This window comes from Polypterus senegalus, chromosome 6 (assembly GCF_016835505.1).
Source record: "Polypterus senegalus isolate Bchr_013 chromosome 6, ASM1683550v1, whole genome shotgun sequence".
In the NCBI taxonomy this organism is placed as follows: domain Eukaryota; kingdom Metazoa; phylum Chordata; class Cladistia; order Polypteriformes; family Polypteridae; genus Polypterus; species Polypterus senegalus.
This window is the reverse complement of record NC_053159.1, coordinates 70497859-70525114: the sequence shown is the minus strand read 5'-3', so window position 1 is coordinate 70525114 and position 27256 is coordinate 70497859. Positions and strand designations below refer to the sequence as shown.

General features: G+C 40.0%; 1 protein-coding gene across 2 annotated transcripts in view; it reads left to right on the top strand.

Annotated features, from left to right (window-relative positions):
- kcnh3 (potassium voltage-gated channel, subfamily H (eag-related), member 3) overlaps positions 1 to 27256 on the top strand; it is a 605399-nt gene that overhangs the window by 442981 nt on the left and 135162 nt on the right. For both annotated transcript variants that reach the window (XM_039756314.1, XM_039756315.1), the window contains 2 exons: positions 21114 to 21271; positions 27012 to 27219. In XM_039756314.1, the coding sequence (XP_039612248.1) occupies positions 21114 to 21271; positions 27012 to 27219 (366 nt within the window). The remainder of the gene's footprint in view (positions 1 to 21113; positions 21272 to 27011; positions 27220 to 27256) is intronic.

Here is a 27256-nt window from a genome sequence, read left to right as displayed (position 1 = left end):
GTAAAATCTGCAGAGTGCTATGACCCCAAAATTCTACATGAACAGTATTTCTGATTCATGTTTTTAAACATCTGAGTTATTTATAGCAGGAATTTGGCATTGTTGGTTGCAGGCAGAAGTTACTTGGCTTCAGATGAATTGTGAGTGGGACAAAGAACAAAAACAGGATGTTGACAACACACCTGTGGACTTTTTTGATCAGTTGTCTTAAAACTATATATATTTCATAGATTACACTTACTCTGACTTCCTTGTCAAAAAGTGCTGGAAAAATACCTTTCAACTCATTATATCGGGAAAAAAATGCTTCATGTGTCATATTTTCATTAGTAACTTTCTAACATTTAACAATCCTGCTTGAGAAAACCATTTTTGTTAGCCATCTATACAGCACAATAGATGTGTTTCCATCAGAAGATGGTACTATTTTGCATCTTTACCTCTTATGGCCCACTTCTCCAGTGGTTATAAAATGTCCTGAATACAATTTCAAATAAATATTCTGTTTTTCTTTTGAAGTAAAATGATAATGAATTACATAATAGGCCAGGTAAATTTTACTCAGTCAGTCAGTCACTCATTGGGTCAAATTCAAACTGAAACTGGAAAGTGAGACTTCTTTCAGTGTTTGTAATAATTACATCAAACATAACTGCAAAAGATGCAGAAAAACTAAAGATTTAGCCTTCCTATTTTATGGATTAAATTATTTACAATCTGTTTTTCAGCCAAATCATATGAATTTCATTTCATTTCATTTTTGAGTTAATGCCTATGTACTGCCATTTGGAAATGTCTCTCTTGAAAAAAAAGAAGGGATTCACCAACAAAAATCATACTGAAATAAATCATAAATAAATAAATTATAAAAGTTAATCTTAGGTAATGTTGAAAAGCTTCTTTGATTGGATGTTCACTATTGTATTGGTATCTTTTCACAGATAATGCGCCAGAAAATTTATAAAACAAAAAAAATTGCACTAAAATCAATTACCTTGAACATTGAACTGATTGAAATTACATATGGAAAATTAATCCAAAACTGTAAAATCTGTAAAGTACTGCTCTTTCCAAATATTGAAATATATATATTTTTTTGATTATATCAATACATACCATATACTGTACTGAATGTCTTCCTCCCTCCAGTTAAGCTGTTGGTTACCTGAAAGCAGAATCTTCTGCAGTACTGATTGCCTCAACCAGGGCTGAAAATGAATGAGTGAACGATGCACCCGATTTTTACAGCTGCAGGGTGACATATAGGAATATCAAGATGAAACACTTTCATCTTTCTAGTGATAAAGGAAACTGTATCTGGCAATTAATTCTAAATCGAAGCAAAGATCAATAAAATGAAATTGGTTTATTTTAGGATTTTTTGTAATCAAATTTTTATTTGTTATTTTTTCACCAATAAAAATAAGCATTTTTAATAAAAAACATAGTACAACTGTAATAAAATCCTATCCCAACCCTTACATGCATATATTATTACATTACATTACTCAAACGTTTGACTGCTTTCCTAATGATATGTGATGCCTACAAATACTCCTACAACGTTCTGTGTTGAGCAATTTGTGTAATAAAAATGCAAAGTTATTGGTAATGTTTAAATTGCTTTCATGTTTTTTAATGTTGTACCATGTTAATCAAATTCTGACTATATTCATTTTTCTGTTGCCATGTGTTATTATAAGGCAGAGCAGTGTCCCTAAGACTAAGGATCTGTGCTGGTATTGGGAAGATTGCCAGTTCAAATTCTGTTACTGTCAGGAGGTATCTTAGTCTGTTGGGCCCTTGAGCAAAACCCTTGACTTGAAAACTGCTCCAGGGATGCCATACAATGGAGGACCCTGCACGCTGACTCCCAAATGTGAAAGACAATTTCCCCTGGAGGATTAATAAAGTGTACCAAATGTACACATATGGCCTGGAAGTGATGGTACATGTAAACATTTAAGCCAGAAATGGAGTTATGATCATCATTTGGTTAAATATTAGTATATACAGAAAGCATACCATTCCCAAATAAATTTGTTTGCTACCATATCATTAAGTTCACAAAACTAATCAACAATCAGTGCTTTTTGAAGTTAAAAAATGAAGATAAATGCAATAAAAGAAAAAAAAAACATGCACACACACCCTAGATTGGCAAATGTAGCCAAACCATAACTGAACAGAATGAAGTTTGAATTTTTTCTATAGCTGATGGAGATGCTGATTTTAAGAATGATTCTTCATTCTGCTCAACTGTGGCTTGACTCCATCGGTTAATTTGTGTGTTTTTTTCTTTTACTTTTTTAATTCCTGTTTTTTAACTTGAAAAGGCACTTTATGCTGATTATTGAGTGGTACTGCAAACCTAAGATGATATGCAGGTGTACAACAGTGTTGGCTTTTTCAAAAACACAAGACTATGCACTGATAAAAAATGTGGTGTAATTAGTTTTTCTCAGATTTATTGTTACATGTGACAATCCAGTCAGCCAAAGCGTTTGATAGTGCTGCACAATATTTTTCCCCCTGTTTCTAACTGTGCTTTGATTCACCAAGGGAACAAGCCCCCCCTCACCCACCCCTTCAAATGCTGTCTGTGTGTTGTCAAGGAACTTGCAGCTAGGTAAAACTGCGTTCAAAGGCCACAAAGGTTGAGAAATACTAAACACTGTAATTCAGCAACACAATGAAATTGTTATCTCAAAAGTGAATGAGGAAAACACAAAGCAGTAGTTAGTATCTTTGATGACATGCTGCTTTTGTTGATGTTCTTATTTAAAATTTGTGAGCACTGATGAAAACACTTTGAGTAGCATATTGCTGATAAAAATTGTAGTTCCTACATCAGCATTTGCACAATGTCGCAACCTTTCTTACTGGATCAGTTGCATGAAATTGAGTACACTCACTATCACTCGCCTGTCAAGCACTGGCTAAAAGTGTTTTCTTTGAGCTTCACTGAACTCCACTCCTTTCACTTTACTTCTGCAGGTGGCCCACATTTGCCTAAACTGGCATGCACCATTTCTCTGTGAGATATCTGTTAATCTATACTAATAAAAGGCAAAGCCCTCACTAAACTCACTCACTCACTCACTCACTCACTCACTCACGACTAATTCTCCAACTTCCCGTGTAGGTAGAAGGCTGAAATTTGGCAGGCTCATTTCGAAATTCTACGCGTAATGGTCATAACTGTAACGTATTTTTGTGCATATACTGTAATAGAATGCAGTTCGATAGCCATGGGAGGCGGAGTTTCGTATTAAAGCATTTAGCCAATCACATTTCAGCCATCATTTGTTGCCAGGCAGAGAGGCTTTCACAATCTGTTGTGGAGGCACTCTAACACAGAATAAATGTCGATTAACCTGTTGCTTCAACCAATCAGATTTTGAGTTGGTGTCAGTAGGGCCCTATAGCAGTTGTATGGCAACGTCACCGTATTCAGACCCATTGATTGGATAGAAGCCGATATGAGGAACTCTCCGAGGCCACTGAACGCACCGCAAACGCTCCGAGCGAAAGATCGTCGCATGCACTACGGCCAACTCCATGGCAGAATTCTGGACAATATTATTTGCCAGACACAGACCAGATTTCAAGACCATGAAAACCTGATGTTTGTCATGCTCCTCAAGCCCCAGAAGTTTCGGGAATGCAAGAAAAATTTCACGCATGCATCCTTCTCCACTTTAACACAAGAGCCACAGAGCGCTTTTTGATCTGTCTCGGCTAAAAACAGAACTGACTGTAATGTATACCATGGATGATTTTGCAGGAAAATCTCCCACTGATCTCCTTGACTTCCTTCATCAGAAAAATCTGAATGAGAGCATGGGGCAGCTGTTCACATTGCTATATTTGGCGGTGAGCATTCCTGTGTACACTGCTTCTGTCGAGCGGACATTTTCAGCCCTAAAGCGGATTGAAACTTATGCCAGAAATACCATACGGCGGGTTCGCCTTTCAGCATTAGCTTCGATGGCGGTAGAAATTGAGGTTTTGATGGAACTGAAGCACACGGATAATCCGTACGACAGAGTAATTGAACTGTTTTTGAGGAAAGAGAGAACGATGGATTTTGTTTACAAATACAGTAATCCGAATTTTTGGTGAGTAAAATGCTGCGATTTTCCTAAATAATATTGCAAGTTTATGAGTTATTATTGATGTTTTTTATGTGTGTCGCGGCTGTGGCTGCAGTAGAAAGGAACTTCTTCATCCCTGGTTTGTCTATTCAATAAAGGCATTTATTGTGGCTACAGGAGTTATCTTTTATATTTATTTATATATATATATATATATATATATATATATATATATATATATATATATATACTAGCAGAATACCTGCGCTTCGCAGCGGAGAAGTAGTGTGTTAAAGAAGTTATGAAAAAGAAAAGGAAAAATTTTAAAAATAACGTAACATGATTGTTAATGTAATTGTTTTGTCATTGATGAGTGTTGTTCTCATATCTATATATATATATATATATCTATATATATATCTATCTATCTATATATATCTATATATCTATATATATATATATATATATATATATATATATATATATATATATTGTAAGATATGGCGCCATGTACCCCGGCCAATACCTCCAGGCCGCCAGATGGAGCCCTCCTTCCAGCGTAGAGGTGCCCCAAATGCCAGCAGGGAATTATGGACAGTGGTCTTTAAATGCATAGCCCTACTGGATACCATGGCGGCCGCCAGGAGTCGCTGCAGGGAGGCCCAGGGACTATTTTCCCTACACTCCGGAAGTACGTCCCACTCACATGGACAGAAGAAATGACTTGCTTCCGGGATGAAGAAAAAGAAAAGTTTTTATCTGACCCGGAAGTGATAGAAAGTCACATGGACTTAGGGACAAACACTTCCCGGTCAAGGAGTATAAAGGACTCTGGGAGATCCCAGACAGACGAGCTGAGTTGGGAGGCAGGGAGGCTAAGCATCTGGGAGATTGGAGGATTTGTTATTTGTGATTGTTTATTGTTATTGGAGTATTTGGGAGTGGAGGGTGCTTTGGGTACATTATTATAATAATAAATAATATTTGGAGTTTTTATCTGGTCTGACGTGTAGTCTGAGGGTACAAGGGTGCAAAAAAAACCCTTAATCTGTCACAATATATATATATATATCAAAATACCCGCACTTGGCAGCGGAGAAGTAAAAAGAAAAGGAAACATTTTAATAATAACGTAACATGATTGACAATGTAATTGTTTTGTCATTGTCATGAGTGTTGCTGGCATATATATATATATATATATATATATATATATATATATATATATATATATATATATATATATATATATATATATATATATATATAGAATACCCGCTTCTACGGAGAAGTAGTGTGTTAATGATGTATGATGCATGTGCGTGTGTGTGTGTATATATATATATAATGTAGATAGGTGTGTGTGTGTGTGTATAAATATATATACACATACATACAAACATACACACAGGTATATATATGTGTATATATATGTATGTGTCTATATGTTTGTGTATAGCTTTGGTCACTGAGTGCAAGGGAAAAATAATAAAATATAGTCTATAAGTTCGTAAACAGTAAAACATTAACGTTTTAAGAAGTACAGGTACATTGAGCACTACTGGAGTGGTTGCGAGTAAACTACATTTTAAAGACTGTGTAACACAACAGGTAAGTAGTACTAACAGCAGCTAAAATGTATATGGATCATCTCTCGGTAGTTGATCCCTTTTGAAAGGCGCTACACGACGGCTGTGGTATAGAAATTACATTTTCTATGTGAACGTTCAAATTTCTGCCTCTGGTAATGTGCCTTACCGGCATTACCAGCAATTAAAGAAAATTAGTTTTGTGTCCTCTGCAGTGTTAAGAGAGAAAGGCTTTGGTTTGGGATAAAAGGAAAAAAGGTGTAAAGAAAGGAAAGTTGCCTTTTTCTTTTATATAGTATAGATAAATGTGTTAAGCTGATATATGAGCGCCTTTTGGGGACAGTCGCGGTGGGTTTTGTGTAGACTGGTGAGACGTCCCTGCCATTAATTGGTTGTGATGGCACTGTCAGTCCTCCACTCTGTGCGTGCAAAATAGAAAGTGCGAATCGCCTTAATATTAGTTCGCCGCGGTGTAGAAAAGGGGTCCCATGTTTGCACTTGTCTGGGCTATAGCTCAGGGGGAGGATGGAAAAAATTAAAAGTGCTCACTTTGACTTAAGGCAGAAGCGCAGTCAGCGTCTCAAAGGCCGGCACAGTTATGCGCGCGCGCCGGCTGCTCGAGTTTTGCAGGGCAGGAGACGCCACTTTTTGCAGACACGTTCACATGATCAAAAGTCTCCGCATTCTTTGGAGGTCATTCATATATATATATATATTTATTTATGTATACTGTATATATATCAAAATACCCGCGCCTCGCAGCGGAGAAGTAATGTGTTAAAGAAGTAATGAAAAAGGAAAGGAAACATTTTAATAATAACGTAACATGATTGACATTGTCATGAGTGTTGCTGTCATATGCCTGCCTAAATAAGTCACCCTCGCTTCGCTCTTACTTTTTTACCGTTCATTTAATCATGACTAGTGGCGGAAAAATTATAAAATGGAAGGAGGATTACACTGAGTATGGCTTTACCAAAACAATTATTGATGGCGAATCGATTATTCATAAAGCTGTTTTTCTGTGTTAACCTCATATTTTTTTCAGACTTCTTCTCAAACCAAGGTGGTGCGAGGGTAAAATGAATCGGGATGCGCTGATCAATGTAATCGGTGTACCAGGAAATCATGCATTGACAAAGTTCCCCTTTGCTTGTAATGCAAAGTGTGATTAAATGCATTATTTTTAACGCGTTATGGAGCACATGCATCGAAGCTTCTCAGCTGTGCTTGTGCTAAAAAAAGGAAAGATTTTAAAAATAACGTAACACGATTGTCAATGTAACCTTTTGTAAGTAGTGCCTGGAGGATTCAGTGTGGAGAAACTGTAGAGACAGCGTGTGTATTAACTTGTGGATTTTTCTGTGAGTATTTGGTGGCAGTGTGACGAAGTTGCTTTGAAAGACGGCGTTAGCCGCAGAGCTCACACCGTGTGCCCGACAAGAGAGTGTGGCATGATGACCGGATGGTTGGGGAACAGAGCAAACAGCACGGAGCAGGCGTGTGACGTGGCTTTCTGGGGCTGTGCAACTCTCCAGGTCCCGACCGGTCTTGCGTGCGGGGTAACGCCGGTGACAAGAGGCCCAGGGGATGCGCCAATCGTGCCGGTGCAGCTAAATAGAGCTGTTCATCGGAGCGAGCCGGTGCTAATGACGCCGGCTCCTGGTAAGCTGAAAGTAACGGGTGTGCAAACAGCAAAGAGGCACTCTTCTTTCCATAGGGAGCCTCAGGCTGAGCACAAGCCCCAGATCAAGCAGGAGATCCCCAAAAGAAAAGGTGGGTCTCCCGATACAATGGAGAGAAATCTTCATACTGTCAAATAAATGAACCACACGCCATGGCGCAACATGAGAAGCTTCACCTCTGACGTCCGAGGTTAGATTCCTGAGAGGGGGTGCAGTGAATGTGTATGCCTGATGAGCCCAGAATTAGGGTGAAACACGTGCCGCGTACTGTTTGCATTTTTGACAGTAAAACTATTTCAATATATTCTATATATATATATATATATATATATATATATATATCAGCGCTTCCTGATTCATTTTACCCTCGCACCCCCTTGGTTTGAGAAGAAGTATGAAAAAATTTGAGGTTAATGCAGAAAAACAGATCACCAATTGAAGCTTTATGAATAATGGATACTTTATTCTCCATCAGTAATTGTTTTGGTAAAGCCATACTCAGTGTAATCCTCCTTCCATTTTATAATTTTTCTGCGACTAGCCATGATTAAATGAACTGTAAAAAAAGTAAGAGCTAAGCGAGGGTGACTTATTCAGGCAGGCAGGCGACAGCTCAATAGCTCGAATTTGGATATAAGTAGGTTCTATTTAGTCGCCAGTAATATCTTTGGTAGGAATGGAAGTTGAATTTAGTCTTTAAATTTCTATGGTGAAGAAAAATTTATGCAATGATGACTAAATTTAACTTACATTCCTAATTAACATATTTCTTTAGACTAAATAAAAATTACTTATATTTAAAATTTAAATAGAACTTGAACAGATACGATAGTTCATAATACCCACGCATCACTAATGCACGTAAGAGCAGGAGTCATCCGTTTTAACAAGCAGCATATTGCACTGATATGAAATAGCCTGTCAATCATGTTACGTTATTATTAAAATGTTTCCTTTTCTTTTTCATTACTTCTTTAACACACGAAGCGAAGCGCGGGTATTTTGATAATATATATATATATATTTACCCCTATCTACATACTGTGAAATGAACGAACCACACACCGTGGCGTTAGCCGACTTGCTGACCAACCACAAGCGTTACCTGGTAGGTAACCACCCATACAGTCAGATTGTGATTCAGACTACGAATGCCTTGAATGTAATTAAATTAACGAGTCCACACGCTATGGCGCAACGTTAGAGGCTTCGCCTGTGATGCTGATCCAAGAGGTTCGATTCCTGAGAGGGAGTGTAGTGAGTGTGTACGCCTGGTGAGCCCAGAATTAGGGCGAAACACTTGTCTCATACTCTTTTGCATTATTTGACTGTAAAAACCATTCTATGATTTGCTTCTCACAACTGAAAGAGGGCACCGTGGCGGACGTTATCCGACTTGCTGTCCAACCACAAGCGTTACCTGGTAGGTAGCCACCCATATAATCGGATTTTGATTCAGACTATGAATGCCTTGAATGTAATTAACCCGATCTAAATACTGCCAAATAAACGAACCACACGCAGTGGTGCATCATTAGAGACTTCGCTGCTGATGCCCGAGATTCGAATCCCAAGAGGGAGTGCAGTGAGTGTGTACGCCTGATGAGCCCAGAATAAGGGAGAAACACGTGTCGCATACTCTTTGCATTATTTGACAGTAAAACTATTTCTACAGTATATATATATATATATATATATACAGTATATATATATATATATATATATATATATATATATATATATATATATATATATATATAGTCACAAGAACGAGACATGGACAGATAAAGAGTTGGGGCAGCCACCCGTATATTGTAGTATCCTGGCTGCAAAAGTCGTTTTCAAAACAGTCAGCACTGAAGTGCATTCAACTGAGTCCAGTACAAGACTGAGGAAACAAAGGAAAAGGGGCAGGTTTTAAAGGGGGAGACAGGAAGTGAGGTCATATGGATCTGGCACGTGGTCTTCCACCATTGGTTCATAGCGGAGGTGACATCAGAGGGACTGGAGCTGGTGTGGCCGACTTCCATTGGCTCAGTCCCGAAGTGATGTCAGGAGATCCAGGTGAAATCCCGGGGATGGTCTACAGGCAAGGGAGAAAAGAGTCAGTGCACTCTGCCACACCCGGCATGCCTCCAACTGCCTTCACTCAAGCCCTTTAGCTGCCTCCCATGCGCACGTGTGTGACAAGGCCCCCTTAGCCCAGACCCGGGGTCGGGCGACCTAACCGAGAGGTCGTGAACCCGAGGAAGAGCATCAGCGTTGGCGTGGAGAGCGCCCCGACGATGAACGAGCGAAAACTTGTACGGCTGTAGGTCAAGAAACCACCGGGTGACCCGCGGATTCGACTCCTTGTGGAGGGCCATCCACTGTAGGGTGCATGGTCCGTGACAAGGGTGAATTCCGGCCCAACAGGTAGTACCTCAGCTGAGTAATCGCCCATTTAATCGCCAGAGCCTCCCTCTCCACCGCAGCATACCTGGTCTCCGGTCCAACAGTTTCCGGCTCAGGAACATGATGGGGTGCTCCACACCATCGACGCTTTGGCTCAGCACGGCGCCCAGGCCTGTGTCCGAAGCGTCCGTCTGGAGGATGAAAGGCAAAGAAAAGTTAGGTGCCATCAAAACAGGTGTGGGCGTAAGGGCCTGCTTTAAGTCACCAAATGCAGCGCCTGTTTTTCAGTCCATGCCACAATGTTGGGGCCCTCTTCTTTGTTAAATCAGTCAAGGCGCCGCTCTCTCAAAACCGGGTACAAACCGGCGGTAGTACCCGCTAACCGAAAGGCTTGGACCTGCCGCTTGGTTCATGGACGGGCCATTTCAGAATGGCATCAATTTTGGAGCACTGTGGCCTTACGGTACCCGACCCACCAGGTAGCCTAAATATTTGGCCTCGCTTAATCCAAGAAGCATTTCTTGGGATTAATCCGAGCCCGCCTCACCAAGTGTCCGTAATACCGCTTGGACATGCTGTAGGTGTTCCTTCCATGTGCTGGAATAGATGACCACGTCATCCAGGTAGGCAGCACTGTATGAGTTATGGGGCGAAGCACTTTGTCCACCAGGCGCTGAAAGGTTGCTGGAGCCCGTGTAACCCAAATGGAAGGACACGATACTGCCAGTGTCCGCTAGGGGTACTAAACGCGTTTTTCCTTCGGAGTCCGTTAAAGGACCCTGCCAGTACCCTTTCGTCATGTCAAGTGTGGTCAGGTATTGAGCCTGTCCAAGCCTCTCGAGGAGGTCGTCCCGCGCGTGGCATTGGATAAGCATCAAATTGGGAGACTTGATTAAGCCGGCGGAAGTCATTGCAGAACCTCCAACTCCGTCAGGCTTACCGACGAGCACAATGGGGCTGGACCAGGGACTATAACTTTCCTCAATCACACCTAGCTCCAGCATGCGCTTGATCTCAAGCTCCACTTCAGCCTTTTTTGCCTCGGGAAGACGATATGGGCGTTCTCGGACAACAACCCGGGCTCTGTCACGATGTTGTGCTCAATCAGAGAGGTCCTTCCGGGGTTCTCACTGACTACCTCCCGAACGGTCCGGATAACTGTTTCCAGCTCCTGCCGCTGTCTGGGACTTAAGTCCGTGCCGAAGTTAAGGTCGTGTGTGTGGCGAAGAGTGGCGGGCTGGCGGAGGAGGGATCGGGGTCCCTGTCCTTCCACGGTTTCAGCAGGTTCACATGATAAACCGCTCCTTTGGCCGGCGATTGGGTTGACTCACCAAATAGTCGACCAGTCCCTTCCTCTCCTTAACCGTAGGGGCCCTGCCAGTGGGCAAGCAATTTAGAGTGGGAGGTAGGCACTAGGACCATGACCCGATCTCCGGGCGGAACTCCCAAGAGGCGTGCGCGGTTGTAGTACCGGCCTGTGCTGCTTGAGCCTCCTCCATGTGACTTTTAAGGACAGGCGAATCTTTCCAAATCTATCGCGTAACTGCGCGATATACTCCAGTATGTTTGTGGAGGGAAGAGCCTCTTCTTCCCAGCCTTCTTTCAAAATATCTAATATGCCCGAGGTTGTCGCCTGTACAGTAGTTCAAAGGGGAGAACCCGTGGAGGCTTGTGGGACTTCCTGATAGGCAAAAAGGACGAGGGGGAGGAGCTGATCCCAGTTCCTTCCATCCTCGCTGACCACCTTACGCAGCATTTGCTTGAGAGTTTGATTAAACCTCTCTACTAATCCGTCGGTTTGAGGATGATACACGAGGTCTTTAAATGCTTTATTTTCAGTAATCTGGCAGTCTCCTTGAACGTCTCCGAGGTGAAGGGGTCCCCTGGTCTGTCAAGACTTCTTTGGGGATCCCCGCGCGAATACCCTAGTAATTCCCGTGCGATGGCTTTAGAGGTAGCTGAGCGCAACGGAACAGCTTCGGGGTATCGTGTAGCATAATCCACGAGGACTAAAATGTACTTGTGTCCTCGGGCTGAGGGCTCCAGGGGTCCCACCAGGTCGACCCGATTCTGTGGAAGGGAACGTCAATCAGTGGAATAGGAACAAGAGGAGCACGGTCCCTCCTAGGAATTTGTCGCAGTTGACACTCCGGGCAGGAAGCGCAAAGCGGCGAACCTCCTCATTAATTCCTGGCCAGTAGAAACGGAGCTTGATCCGCTCCAGAGTTTTTCGGTGCCCAGGTGGCCACCTAGGAGGTGGCGTGTGCTAGCTCGCAGACCTGCCGCGGAAGGTACGCGGCACTAGCAGCAGCCTCGTCTCCTGCCCGTCATGCATTGCTACACGGTAAAGGAGGTCATTATCTAGCACAAAGTAGGGGCCCTGTGGCATCGACTGATTAGTGCGCTGGCCATTGACAAGGACCACTGCATTTTTTACAAACTTCAGGGAGTCATCATTCCATTGCTCCCTTCTAAAAGAAGCCGGCGTTTCCTTAAATTGGAACCGCAACACGGAGAGAGGGTCAGCGTCACCTCAATGGGCGTGGTTTCCTCCGCTCCGCCGGCGTTGGTGGATGGCGTGTTAGCCAGCGGCGGCCGGGGTTGCCACGTCAGTCAGGGCGACGGCTTCGTCTCTCTCTGCCGGCTGATTACACGGCGTGGAGGCAGCTTGAGACGGTTTATCTCCGTCCATAACGAGGCCCAAATTAACCCGGGAGTGGTATGTGTCTCACCGCTTTTGATTTTAGACCAGTCCCGCCCTAGTATCACCGGGTGTGGAGGATCAGGTAGGACCGCTACGGTGAGTTTACGAACTGACCCTCCGTAACTGATGAACAAGCGGCGGACCTGTACCAGCGGATGTCTCCGTGGACACAGGTTATACCGGTCTTAAATTTTAGCCACTGTTGCAGTTGCACAAAGCGGCGGGCAACAATGGAAATGTTGCTGCGGTCGAACAAACCTGTGGTGTGTCCGTTGGCGATCACCACGCCAGTATGTGGGACCGCCAGCGGATTAGCCAGAGCACACCAACCCCTCCTCGCCCTCCACCTGCATTCCTCCTTGCCTCCAAGCGGTTTTGCGCCCGCACCGCGACGCCATACGAGCTCTGGATTGTACAGGGAGGGGCTAGGTCTTGGCATACCCGGCTGAGTTTGACATGAGGGCGGTTCTGCTCCCCCAGAGTGTGAGGCCGCCCTCTGCGTCTCCATAAGCTCTATGAGCTCAGACATGTTCTTAAACTGCTTGCCCCAAACCGGCTGGGTGAAGCCACGGGGAAGCGCTTCCAGGAGCAGATATCAAGCTACCTGCTCTATTATTTGGTAGGGCGTGTTTTCAAATGGCGTAGCCAATGCCCTACCATTGCCCATAAGGACCAGGCTTGTTTGTTGGTCGGCCGCTCAGGGTCCAACCTCCATTTTTATTTTATTCACCTGCCAGTCTGGGGCACCCCTAGGTGGTAAATGGGGCTTTGGTTTCACAGGGAGGCAGGCACTCTCCCCCAAGAGAGCATACTGAGTCCCTTTGCCTCCCCCCAGGGCAGCCCAATTCTGTGAGCCCCACCCGCACACTCCCTGGCCTCTCCAGATGGCCTAGTTATGAGTGCGGGGCGGAGCCCGCACCGGGTCACGCCGAACCACGGGGCACCCTCCCGCCTGAATACTCGGCCCCAGTATGCTCCCACCTGGGTATATTGCAGGTCCTGTCCCCTTCTCTTCCGGGACTTCTCCATCCTGCCGACTACGCCACTGTCACAAGAACGAGACATGGACAGATAAAGAGTTGGGGCAGCCACCCGTATAATGTAGTATCCTGGCTCAGTCCCGGAAGTGATGTCAGGAGAGCCAGGTGAAATCCCCCGGGGATGGTCTACAGGCAAGGGAGAAAAAGAGTCAGTGCACTCTGCCACACCCCGGCATGTCTCCGAACTGCCTTCACTCAAGCCCTTTAGCTGCCTCCCATGCGCGTGTGTGACAATATATATATATATATATATATATATATATATATATATATATATATATATATATACATATATTATATATACACACACATACATATATATCAGAGCTTCCCGATTCATTTTACCCCCGCACCCCCTGTGACGGACGATCCCGATTTCACAACCCCTTGGTTTGAGAAGAAGTATGAAAAAATATGAGGTTAACGCAGAAAAACAGATCACCAATTGAAGCTTTATGAATAATGGATACCTTATTCGCCATAAATGACTGTTTTGGTAAAGCCATACTCAGTGTAATCCTAGGCAAGAGCACAATACAACGCGGGCTCGATGTAGTGCGCGTCAAGTCAATCTAAAATGCGTGGTCAGATTCGAAAAAATATATCTTTTCAAGTTCTATTTGGATATAAGTAGGTTCTATTTAGTCAACTGAAATATCTTTGGTAGGAATGTAAGTTGAATTTCGTCGTTAAATTTCTATGCTGAAGAAAACTTTATGCAATGATGACTAAATTTAAATTGCATTCCTACCAAAGATATTTCTGTCGACTACATAAAAATTACTTATATTTAAAATTTAAATAGAACTTGAACAGATACGATAGTTCATAATACCCACGCAGCACTAAGTGCACATAAGAGCGGAAGTCATCCATTTTAACAAGCAGCGTATTGCACTGATACGAAATAGCCTGCCCATTTAATTATTTACGAATGGATAGATAAATTAAGATTTTATACAAATAATGTTTTTCATTTTTCTTCCTCGATGGATTCTGGCACCCGCAGCAACAGCTGCTCGCACCATATATATATATATATATATATATATATATATATATATATATATATATATATATATATATATATATATATATATTGTGGAGGACTGCCGGCTTCCCATGCCGGTCTTCACCCCCAGGTCCAGCAGGGCCTTATTAACTTTGTAGTGTTTATTCACAGCCCTGCTGAATACCTTGGGGGCCACCAGGAGTCACTGTGGGGGGGCTTATGGGCTCGTTCCTTCCCATCACATGACCGTGACGTACTCCCGGGTTGAAGAAAAGGACTGATTGCCCTGACCCTGAAGGAATAAGGAACTGTGTACTGATGGGACAGGAACACCTCCGGGTCAGGGGCTATAAAAGGACAGTGCCTCAGTCCAGACGCTGAGCTGTGCTGGGTGGGACAGGAGCAAAGTGTCTGGGCGAGGAGGAGTGGTTAGTGTTTTGTGAGTTACGTAGCCTAATTGGTTTATGAGTAGTGTGGAAGGTGCTTGGTGCACTCTGAAAAAGGAAAATAAAGAGTCTTGGACTTTTACCTGGTGTCTGGAGTTGTACCTGAGGGTTCAAGGGAGCACTAGCGCAACCTACTGCCACAATATATAAAGTATGTATATATATATATATATATATATATATATAGATGTATATATGTAGATATGTGTGTATATATATATATATACATATATAATATATATATGTATGTGTATATCTATACTAATAAAAGGCAAAGCCCTCACTGACTGACTGACTCACTCTCTCATCACTAATTCTCTAACTTCCCGTGTAGGTAGAAGGCTGAAATTTGGCAGGCTTATTGCTTACAGCTTACTTACAAAAGTTAAGCAAGTTTCATTTCGAAATTCTACACGTAACGGTCATAACGGTCGATAACGGTCGACAATGTCCGCCATGTTGAACTTTCTTATTTATAGCCCCATCTTCACGAAATTTGGTAGGCGGCTTCCCTGTGCTAACCGAAACCAAAGTAGTGTACTTATTTCGGTGGTATGACGCCACTGTCAGCCGCCATATTGAACTTTCCAACGTCACTAATTCTCCAACTTCCCGTGTAGGTAGAAGGCTGAAATTTGGTACTTATTTCGGTGGTATGATGCCACTGTCGGCCGCCATATTGAACTTTTCAACGGTCTTTGTTACTTATGGGCCCATCTTCAAGAAATTTGGTACGCAGGTTCCCAACGCTAACTGAATCCTACTTACGTACATATATATGTCCATAGCTTGCAGCTCGGTCACCGTGTGAGGCGGCGTTGGGTCCCCCATCCCAACGCCTCCCACGTTGTTGGGTGCCTGCCTATATAAGGCCGTCTGTCGCTCCAGTTTCTACATTCCCGTCTCCCTGCTGATAACTACAGCCTTTTTATTTAATCCACGGCTTCTACGCTGTTTTATTGTTCATTTATTACGATTATAGTTATTGTTTAGGTATTTTAGACTTCCTTTACATTGTTCAGGTACCCATTTCCTTTATCATTCCAACTGTACCCCCATTAACATGTCTACCGAGGTGATCACCATCGATCAAAGAACTGTCACTTACCGAGTGGTTTCCATGCCCGGAGATGGCACCTGCCTTTTCCATTCTCTTTGTTACATATTGCACGGCCATATCAGGCTCACTCTTGATATCTGGAGGAACATTGTGTCTTATGTATTGAATGACTGGGACAGGTTCAAGGTGTGGACTGATGACGGTACAGGAGATAATTATACTACACAGGAGCACTATAAGAGTGAAATGCTTAAGCCCTTCACCTATGGTTCTGCATGTGAGTTGATGTCTGCCGCTGAATTGTTTGGTTGTCGCTTTCAAGTGTACCAAAATGGCCAAATCTGCCATCAGCCCCTCTGCTCACACCCCCTCCGTCAGGAGCAGAGAATGTCAGAGAGAGTGAGAGAGAGACAGAGAAAAAGCAAACAATCAAAAATCAATACGTGCTGCTGGAGCTTTTAAGTGTGTGAAGCACCACACGGGAAGCATATCATATATAATTGAGGAGTTTTATTTAATACATAATACGTGCTCTGACTGTGTAGCTTCTCAGCCATCCACCAATAGCGTCCCTTGTATGAAATCAACTGGGCAAACAAACTGAGGAAGCATGTACCATAAATTAAAAAAACCCATTGTCCACAGAAATCCGCAAACCAGCGAAAAATCCGTGATATATATTTAGATATGCTTACATTTAAAATCCACGATGGAGTGAAGCCGCGAAAGTCGAAGCGCGATATAGTGAGGGATCACTGTAGTTGCAAATATAGATTGGAGGTCAAAAATGGTATCGAATTTCAATACTTTTCTTGAAGTTTGAAATTTTGGTATCATGACACCCCTACTCTACTCTCTTTGTTTTTGCTGCTAAAGGCTGTTTCTTTTTCAGGCAATTCGAGGAGTCTCCATTCTGCTTCAGCCTGGCTACCAATTTCTCCTTCTATGTCAAAATAAGTAACAAATGTACACTGATTCACTGTTTTTGCCCCCAAGAAGTCATGGAGGTTATCCATATCCATCCAAGCTGTTCCTAGTCTAATAGACATCTACATATACATCATAGTGCTTTTCTCCTCAGAGTCGGAACATGGTTATATATTAAATTACCTAATAACTAATTGTCCTTTTATTATTTTACTAGTTTATGTTTTGCTTCTACAATAAACTGTTGTACTGAGCATATATGGAGACAATTATACTACTGTACATTATAAAGTACTTGTAAAGCACTCTGAAATGGGGATTACTTTAGATAGGCACAGTAGAAAATAAGGTTGGTTCTGTTAACTTGGTAACAGATTGACTAAATTAATTCAGATGTATGCACTCTTCTCTTTTTCTTGGTTATCATCTGTACTTCAGTTTTCATTTAACAGCACATACCATCACAAGGCACTTTATATTGCCTTTAACATTGTGGTACAGCACAAACCTGTAGTAAAAAAAAGAAAATAAAAGTACAAGTGAAAGGTAAAATTTCAAACCTAGTGAATGCCACGTAGCAAGGTTTCCAGTAATGTGACATGGAGGTCACATGATACATTATGTCCTACCTATTTAAGATGGAGTACTCTGCCATAAAGCTTTTGGATACCTAGAAAGACAAAAACTACAATGAGAGTGAGCTAGGGGAAAATAAAAACAAGGTTATGTGAGTTCTTTATTGTAATTCTGACATCTGATGCTTATACTCTTACGATTTAGCCTTCTCCTATTTGGTTTTCCTCATCTCTTGGTCATTTTACATTTACCAATACCCTTTGGACATATTTTTCTCCAAGTAAAAAATGTTAACAGTAGTAATAGTTGTTAAAGGAGTTTTGCAGATCAAAATGGTAACCTGGTAAGTATGCCAGAGAAAAAGTTACAGTTAATCATACATTTCCAAAGGAACAGAATAGCTCTCTTAAAAATCAAATTATAATACAGTATGCTAGTATTATCACAGTGAATAGGAGTAACAATTAAAAATAATTTACTATTTTGCTTTTAGGAACAGGGTGGTTTATGTCTGTAAGTGAACATTTGTTTCACTTTGGGTGGTAATATTGAATAGTGTAATGCTATCACACTCAAACATACTGTAGAAGAACTCATAATAAAAAAACTTGATTAAACTCAAGTCATAAACAGATGGAAGACATGCTGAAACATAATTTTTTATTATCTGTGCCGACCTTGAGAACATGTCACTTTAATTTTATTAAGCCTGACTCTGCCTCAGTTTATTGTAAATTTTGGAGTCATGTACTGCAAACTGATTTAGATGACAGGTTCTTAATGCAACCGTTCACATAAAATGTAAGGTATTGAGCAGATGGGCTGTTTTCAGTTTTACCAGAGTAAGTCAAACACTCCTCGAGTTCCTGTAGATTTTGGTATCCTTCAATGGTGCCCAAAGAGTACATAGAGAGAAGACCTCAGACCATTCCAGTGATAAGGTGACTATGCTGTCTTCATGACACATATTGTAAGAGATCTTAAAGGATCTGTCACAACACAATCCACAGACCTATTGATTTGTTGATTGTTAACTCCTAACTTATGTTTTATGAGTGTGTGTGTGTGTTTCCATGAGAGTATCCTGATATATCATCTAAGATTGGTTCATGCTTTGCAGCAGCTGCAGTTCACCAGGAGAAAGCAGATTCAGAAAATACAAGGATATTTATTGCTTCCTTTTGACCATAAGTGGTATACTTCCTCTCCAACAATGTTGTGTTTCTTTGTGGGTTTCCTTTGTCCACAACATGCTTTTACAACTAGTCCACCTATAAGAGTTTCATTCTGATGCTGAAGTTCCCAGTAAGGTGACCAGTATTCATGCTGGGTTGTTTGGGCTGTTGAGAGTTTCTATTCATGTGATTGTATAGATCAAATTATATAGTAATGAGCTAGCATTGCCAAGTAGAATTAGCAGATATACAGCTAAGTTATAATTATGTGAGATCTCCATACAGCAAATGTAAACATGTGAAGAATTAGCAGAGAGGCTAAGCTCACCACAGCAATCAGGGCTGCATAATAAGCAATTACCTACTGTAAAGAGAACAGGCAAGCCATATAAATACCATTGAAAGCAACCAGAGTTCACACAGGTTACAAGCAGCAATTTAGCACAATTTAATGGCACTAGAAGCATAAAATGTATCTGAATCTGAGGGAAAAAAAGTTAGGCTAATTAAAAATAAAAGTTGAGGTGAGAGGCAAATTTGAGCAAGCATATCTTTTATTTAGTCGTGCCTTGAGCAGCAATACTTCAAATAGTGCAAGAAAATAACATGCAATATTTTTCAAGAACAGTTATATTGAAATGGGAAATTGATTTGAAAAGTGGAACCACTGCTACCATTTAGCTTAGAGTGTAATTGGTGTTTTAAGTGAGACATCGGTAAAGTAGAAATTGTTCGAGTTGTATAGCTTTTGTGACCTTTCTGTAAATGGATAATTAAATAGTTCCACCAGAATGCAATAAGTGCTAAATTGAACATTGGGCTTTTTGATGTTTCAGAAGTGGCACTTTCATTTGGATTATGATGGGATACTAAAAGATAAGAAGTGTTGTTTCATGAATGTATCCTGAAAAATTGAATTCTGGAACTGAATCCCTTTAGTGAAAGCAAGTTGTCTGTTTGGTTTTCACCATCTTCTAAGTGGGGGGGGAAATATAATCTCAAATTTATTAGACTGACATAGCAGTGAAAGTGTGCATGCCAGTCTTGTTTACAGCTTCAGCTGAATAAAAGATGAATTTGTAAAAATTAAGTTTTAGAAAACACAGAGCTCACAGCTGCAGCCCTAAAATGAGCTTGGATTGCAGGTGGCTCTTTATTGCTTAAATTAATGCCACAATATATTATGCACTCTGTTTAAAAGAAATAAAATTGGCATGATCTGCATGAAAATCAGCCTGAGCAATCAGCATTGCCAAATTTGTAAGTGTTTAGGGATGCTTTACTGCTATTGTCACAACTACAGCTAGGGGGCCACACATTAGGCTGACCACAGTGAAATGGATGGATCCTGGGGCCTTTAAGGGATATGCAGTGTTGCTACAGCACTCTTTTGAATGATTTCATAGGGGCATAGTAATTGGTATTTGTAATATACAGTCTGATTTTGACTTTTCAGAACCCTGCAAAGGATGGTTGAGTTTATTGATGATAAATAATCTAGGCCTTCTTAACTCTGGCTGCACCATTTGCTCATACTTTCTATGTGCATACATTTTCATTCAAGATTTATAGGAAAAGACAACATAAGAAATGGAACAACAAGGCTAATGAGATCTTAGCTCAACAAATCCACAAACAGGAAGTTTGCAATGCAATTTCAGTAATTACCAATACAGACAGTGGCAAAATCATTGACCATAAAAATATAATGCACACATTTACAGACTACTATAAATACTTATCTTCTACACAGTTTAAAGAGGACAAAAAACAATTTAATGTGTTTTTCGATGCATTACAGATACCACAGCTATACTCTCAGTGCAGAAGAATTGGACAAACCTCTGACACTCAGAATTACTAGACACTAATAAACTGACTTTAGAGTGGGATAAGCAGCCTTTTTATTAACAACTTTTACAGAAGACATAAATTCAATAAAATTCTACCTCAAAGTTTTTGCCAAGCATTAATCACTGTCTTTCCTAAGAAAGATAAGGTTTTATATAACAATGTGTATCATACAGACCAATCTCATTTCTGAATAACGATGTTAAGATACTCTCCAAAGTCCTAGCCAGAAGGACTGAGAAAGTGCTTCCTTCACCAATATCACAAGACCATTTATTAAAGCTAGACATTTGGCTTCCAATCTTCAACATCTACTTAATGTAATATATTCACTCATAACATCTAAAACTCTGGAGATCTCATTATCTTTGGATGCAGAAAAAGCATTTGATATGGTTGAATGGGATTACCTATTCACCACATTGCACAAATTTGGTTTGGCCTGAACATATGTACATGGAGAAAAGGGCATATACTGAAAAGAAAGAATACATTTCAAATGTGAATAAAGACTCTTTGAAATTCAAACAGTATAACATTTTTTTTTTCATTTCTAGATATACTTCTGAACTTCAGAACAACATATGTCAGCAAGTCTGGTCAAGTGGTATATGACCCACGCTCCATTTGTGTCCACTATGCCACTACATGGCTTTTTGTGGATCTCATTGCTGCACTGCCCTTTGACCTGCTTTACGCATTTAATGTCAGCGTGGTAAGTTCAATTCAAATTTAATTTTAAGGACATTTAGAGTTAATTGGATTGTAGCACTACAGTACTACATTATATGAATTTGTTGTCTCCATGCTCTTTCTGGTGATGAATACAGTGAATGCATAAGTTATTTTATTAATGAAGATTTAACATGAATTTAATTAACTTTTATTAAAATGAATTAACAATAACAGATACAAATTACTAATTGTATTTCATATTTGATGGAACATGGGCTTCCCGGTAATATAACTAGAAAGAGGAACAAATTTAGTAAACAGGGTGATTTCAGCATGAGTTTTAGAATGAAAATGATCATCATACTGTAGATTAGTTAATTTATCTTTATTGTTTGCAAGTACTAAATGTGTTCACTATTACTTTCTTTTTAATAACTGAACAAATAAAATTGGAATCCAAACATAATATTAAAACATGAATGAGCCAATAATACTGAAATTTACTCATTTACTCTTTAAAGTTGAATTTGTTTGTTTTAGAATGTTTGGTATCATATTAGTTTTGGTACTGCAGCAAAGCATCTCTTACTCATTTACTCTTATGTAACAATACCTCAATAAAGGCTTGTTTTGGTCTTCATAACACTTATAAAGCATCAGTAAAGTGTTTATTCGTCTCTGCAATGTGACCTACTTACAAAATGTCACGTTGGAGTGATATGAGGTGGCCTAACTGAGACGCATTACTCTTGATATTCAATATTTAGTATAAGATCTGTGGATCTTTCATATTAACAAGTAATTTTACAAACCATCTACTGATGTTTTTAAGTGTTATGAAAACCTAAAGAAGCCTTTGTTAAGGTCTTGTTACATAAGAGTAAATGATACAGAAGAAAGTAGGGTAAAATGACACCTTTTATTGGCTAACTAATAAAAGGTGTCATTTCACCCTACTTTCTCCTGTATCAATCTATGGCTAACACAGTACAACACTCAACTGCTATAAGAGTAAATGAGTAATAGATGTATTTTTGTAGTACCTAAAGCACATACTTTATAATAACACACAGTTCATTCAAATATACACACACATAAATGATACTGAAGAGCACTAATTGTGTTCGTAAAATTAAATAAGAAATGTATTTATTTATTTCTGTTGATACAAGACTTAAAGTATTTAGCCATTTATATATTCAAGAAACATTAAATGATCGATAAGAGTTAACGAAAATTAACCTGTGTGTTACAATTCATTAATTTTTGTAAGTATTGAATTAGTTGTTTTTCTCCTCAAAGTAAATCACACATGTGATCAGAAGTCTGCTCTTGCTTATGCTGTGGACTCATCCAGAATTAATCCTATAAGAAAACAGGTTTTGAGAACTTTCCCTGTATTTTCATTTTTAGCAGTTGGACTATCAGGCACTCCACTCTCTTCAACATCTCACAAATGCAGTGTGTTTGCCAAATCATTTTTAGCAATGAAGTAGGCTGTTTTAAGCAGCCCTATTAACATCATGTCCCTATGGGAGAAAAGCTGCCATTAACACATTAGAAATGTCATTAGACCGGTCTGCCTTGTACCTTCATTTTAAAGTAGCATCATGAGATGAGCCTCTTGAGTGGCTATATTGGAAGCTTTGAAACATCCACACATTCTGTAAAATTCATTTTGGAATGAGCAGAGCAGATTGGACTGGACAATTTGTCACCATTGTAAACAAGATACATTTAGAGAAAGCACTTGGTTTGAAATGTGTCCTAATTTACTTGTAGATCCGTTACATTCAGAGGATAAATGGGAGGTTTCCAGTTTCATATTTGGAATAAATGTTTAAAAAGGTTTCCACTCACAATTGATTGACTGCTCCCATCATTGCTCATTCAAAAAAAGTACTTTACCAAAACATGTATTTACATTTCTGAACAAGCACTATAATTATTTCAAATTTGTTAAAATTACTTTTATTTTAATGTGGTGAACGCAGAAGAGCATACCTGCAAGATCTGGGGCATTTTGCACCCTGTAAACATATAAGTCAAAATTATTTTGCCTTCAACATTAAACAGTCTAAGTAAATGAATATGAACACTGGGCTTTGATATATTTATCCATTTATCTTTTTTGATTTTTAAAAAAAGCTTTTTAAAAAATGATTATAAAATATTGATCATAGAGCTTGATAGTGGCTCAAAGGGAATCCATACTTCACATGGAGGTTGACTCTGGCTGCTCCACATGTATCAAATAGCACCCTGTTCATTTATATTCAGTTTGCTTGTATTTTTCTCATTTCTGATTCCTTTATAATGTGCATTTCAATAACTAAAAACAAAAATATCAAAACAATGGCGTTGTAGCACACATTGCAGTTACGTAGGCTTATTACTTGGATATATTCTACAACATCATTCGTTACTTCTTTATGAAGTTTTGGCATAGTAAAGACCTTAATGTTGTATTTCTGATAAGTCAAAAATGTTACACATTTGTTTAGCTCCATTTTGTAGCCACCACTTGGTATAGTGGTTAAGGCTTTGGATTTCAAACCCTGAGGTTGTCAGTTCAAATCCTGCTACTGAAACTGTCTGAGCAAGTCACTTGACCTGCCTGTGCTCCAATTGGAAAACCAAAAGAAGTGTAACCAAGTCTATCATAAATGTTGTATTTCACCTTGCATAAAGGCATCAGCTTAAAATCAAGCTCATACCTTCTTAAATAAATTGGGCACTATTTTCCTTTGCATGTTTTACAAATGAAGAAACTGAATGCACTCAGTTATTGTATTTTAATGACTTAATGGTTAACATATGAGACAACCACTGCATGAAATGCTTTAGCAGGACTGGAGCGTTCAATCCCCTACTCCAAATGACAGCACATGAGCTATAAACACCTCTTGCAGGGTCTCTATAGGATGCATGGCTACAGCACTGTTTGTCATCTGGAGAAATCTGATTATGCCCTTCAAGCCTAAGTCAAATACTGGTGTCTTCATTAACAGGCAGCTGAGTGGGGAGATTTAAACTTTTCCTCTAAATAAAATGACCTTAAGAGTCAGACACAGTGAGAGAAATCAAACTGGTGTGCAAGTTCTGTATGTAACAGGTGTCACGATCATGAACATGCTTTAGAACTTTTGTAGTAGTCTGGTTTCATTATTATTTTTATTTTGGAAGTTATTTTGACTTTGTTAAATTTTATTCTTATATATATGACTTCACTTTGGTGTTTTGTTGTGGGTTCTACTCATGGGTGCGACCATTTTGTAATTAGTTCCCTTTTGTTTTATTAAAGAAGTACATTTCTGGTCATGTGTGCCTCCATTATGAATTTTGGTGCACAGAGACTGGTGTCTGATTTTGGTTCTGTTTAGTAGATACTATCAATTTAGTGAGAACTAAAGAAATTGTGTTAATGTTAGAACCTTTATGTTTGACTTTTTGACTATAATGTTTTATTTTTGAATATTGACTCTCAATTCTGTATAATTTGGTATCTCACCTAAGCCTGTTCACTGACAGTCCCTTTTGGTTTGCAGTTATTTTCTTCTCCTCCATTTAAATATTAAGTCCTTTAGAGTGCTCATTTTCCATCAAAGTCATAATTAAAATCTTAATGGTGACTCCTACTTTGTGTTACAATGTTGCTGTGAACTAGGAGTTCCAAAGCATGTAAATCCTTAAATGTTGCAAAAGCATTTCTAATAATGCCCACTAGTGGGAGATATACTGCCAGACCCCATCTAGATGAATGGGAAACACAGAAATTCCATAAAAATAAAAAGGTTTTATTCTTCACCCAATGAAGCTCTGTGGAGCACAATGAAAAAATGGAGTTGCCTAAAAACACAAGGCAATCCAAGGTGAACACAGTCCAAATACAGAAATCTCAGAGCAAAGTCAAAAAGCAGAACACAGAGGTCACCAATCCAGAGATATCAAAAAACACAAGCACAGGAAAAACACAAAAGCTCACCAAAACTCCATAGCGCATTCAAAGTGAACCACTAGGGACTGTGAGAGACCCTCTGGATTTGTAGGGCAGAGGGCAGTTCCTGGTGGTTATTGGCAGGAGGGCCCTGCCACTTTGGGGGTAACCCACAATAAATACAGAACATAACACATGCAGCTTACATACATAAACACAATCAAACAAAAAGAATAATGCAAATAATCAACAAATGCAACATTAACATAAATAAAAGAATCAAAAATGAACAGATCTGTAGCATGCCAGGGGAACCCTGGCAGAAGCACAACGGGCGTGAGCTTTTGTCCTACTCTCTGTTTGGACTATGAAAAATAATCCTCTTTACAATGAATCTCTCCACAAGTCAGCACTCTTTTCTCATTTTGTTCTCCACCTGCCCTTTCTGTACCTTTTTTTAAACTCCCTCTTACCTTAGTCGCTTGCCCTGCTCCACTGTGACCTTTCAGTCTGAGAGTAACGGAGTCTCTTTGGAAAGTCATTTCCAAGTGCAGTTACTGACACTGAATGTTGATTACTAGTTGTGAATTGTTGTCTCTCTTCAGTAGACAAGTAAACAATAACAAAAATAATAAAAATAATAACTGAAAAAAGTCACATATTATGATTATGTACTTCCTTTCACCATGCGGAAGCTCACTTCATTATTTCGCAAAGATATTGCCAGCTGCCCGAGATTGATAACGTGCAACCATGCATAAGTAGTCTATTGAGAGAAACACTGAGCATGCGTGTAGTATGGTGTCAAGTAAGAAGAACTGAAGGGACATTCATAACCTGCTTATCCAGGGCAAAGTCACAGGAAAGAACATACAAAACAAACATTTAACTAGCCCATAAAGGACACACCAGAAAATAAAAAATCTGGACCTGAGACTCAAGAGCTGTAAAGCAGCAAACCTGGCTGTTGCTCCACTAGGTCGCCCAATAGATAAATAGGCACTTTTAAAAAAGGATGGAGACATTAATTTCTAACAGTCAGTTTTCCCCTCGATGAAAATATCCTTTTGGCTTGAAACGGTTCCAAGAGATACTGAGCACTGTAATAATTCTATAAGATTCTATACTGTTGCTGCAGGTACCAAATTGATTTGAAAGATGGGTTGCTACCTTTCCTATGACAGTAGTGATGCATGTCTCCCATACTAGGCTTGGAAATACTCAGCAGGGTGTCTTAATTTGTAGTGAACTGAAGTTCAGCAAATATTTTATATACATCAAAATATAAAGAACATATGAAAGCACAATGGAAATGCTCATAAAACTATTTTCTTATTCTTAAGATTTATTATAGACTGTTTGTTATCTGTAGACCTGAACTGGAAACCACAAGGCAGTTTATTTTAAATCCTGCAGCTACAATGACTTTCTAGAGGAAGTCACCTGGCATACTGTATTCTCATATAAAATACCGTTATTATTGTAGGACTCTATATAAGATTGATGCTGCCCTTTGAGCTGATCCATCCATTCACTTTCTAAACAACTGTTTAGTCAGTATGTTCAAAATAAACCAAGAATTGTTTCATGTTGAAAGGAATGAGATGAATTTATTGTGATGGGCGATTAAATACGGTATGTCATGTGCCCGATGTTTGTCAGCCTCTGTTATATCCAGATAAATGCATGCCACTGCGATGTCTCAGAATCCTTGCACTTGTGTGCCACTTTCATGACAAACATCATAATTGTGAAGTGTCACTGTACTTCATCCTGTCTGACTTCCCATTTTAAAATTGTCTCTGTTTGCCACCATTCATTTTCTTTTTTGTTTCTCCCACAGTATTTTGGTGTCCACCTCCTGAAAACAGTGCGGCTACTGCGCCTTCTCCGGCTCCTTCAAAAGTTGGAGCGCTACTCCCAATACAGTGCTGTTGTGCTGACATTGCTCATGTCAATGTTTGCATTGCTAGCCCATTGGATGGCCTGCATTTGGTACTTCATTGGTCAGAAGGAGATTGAGCTTAACAATCCTGGGACCTGGGACATAGGTAAAATGGCCCTGTGTGGCACCAGACATTTCTTATG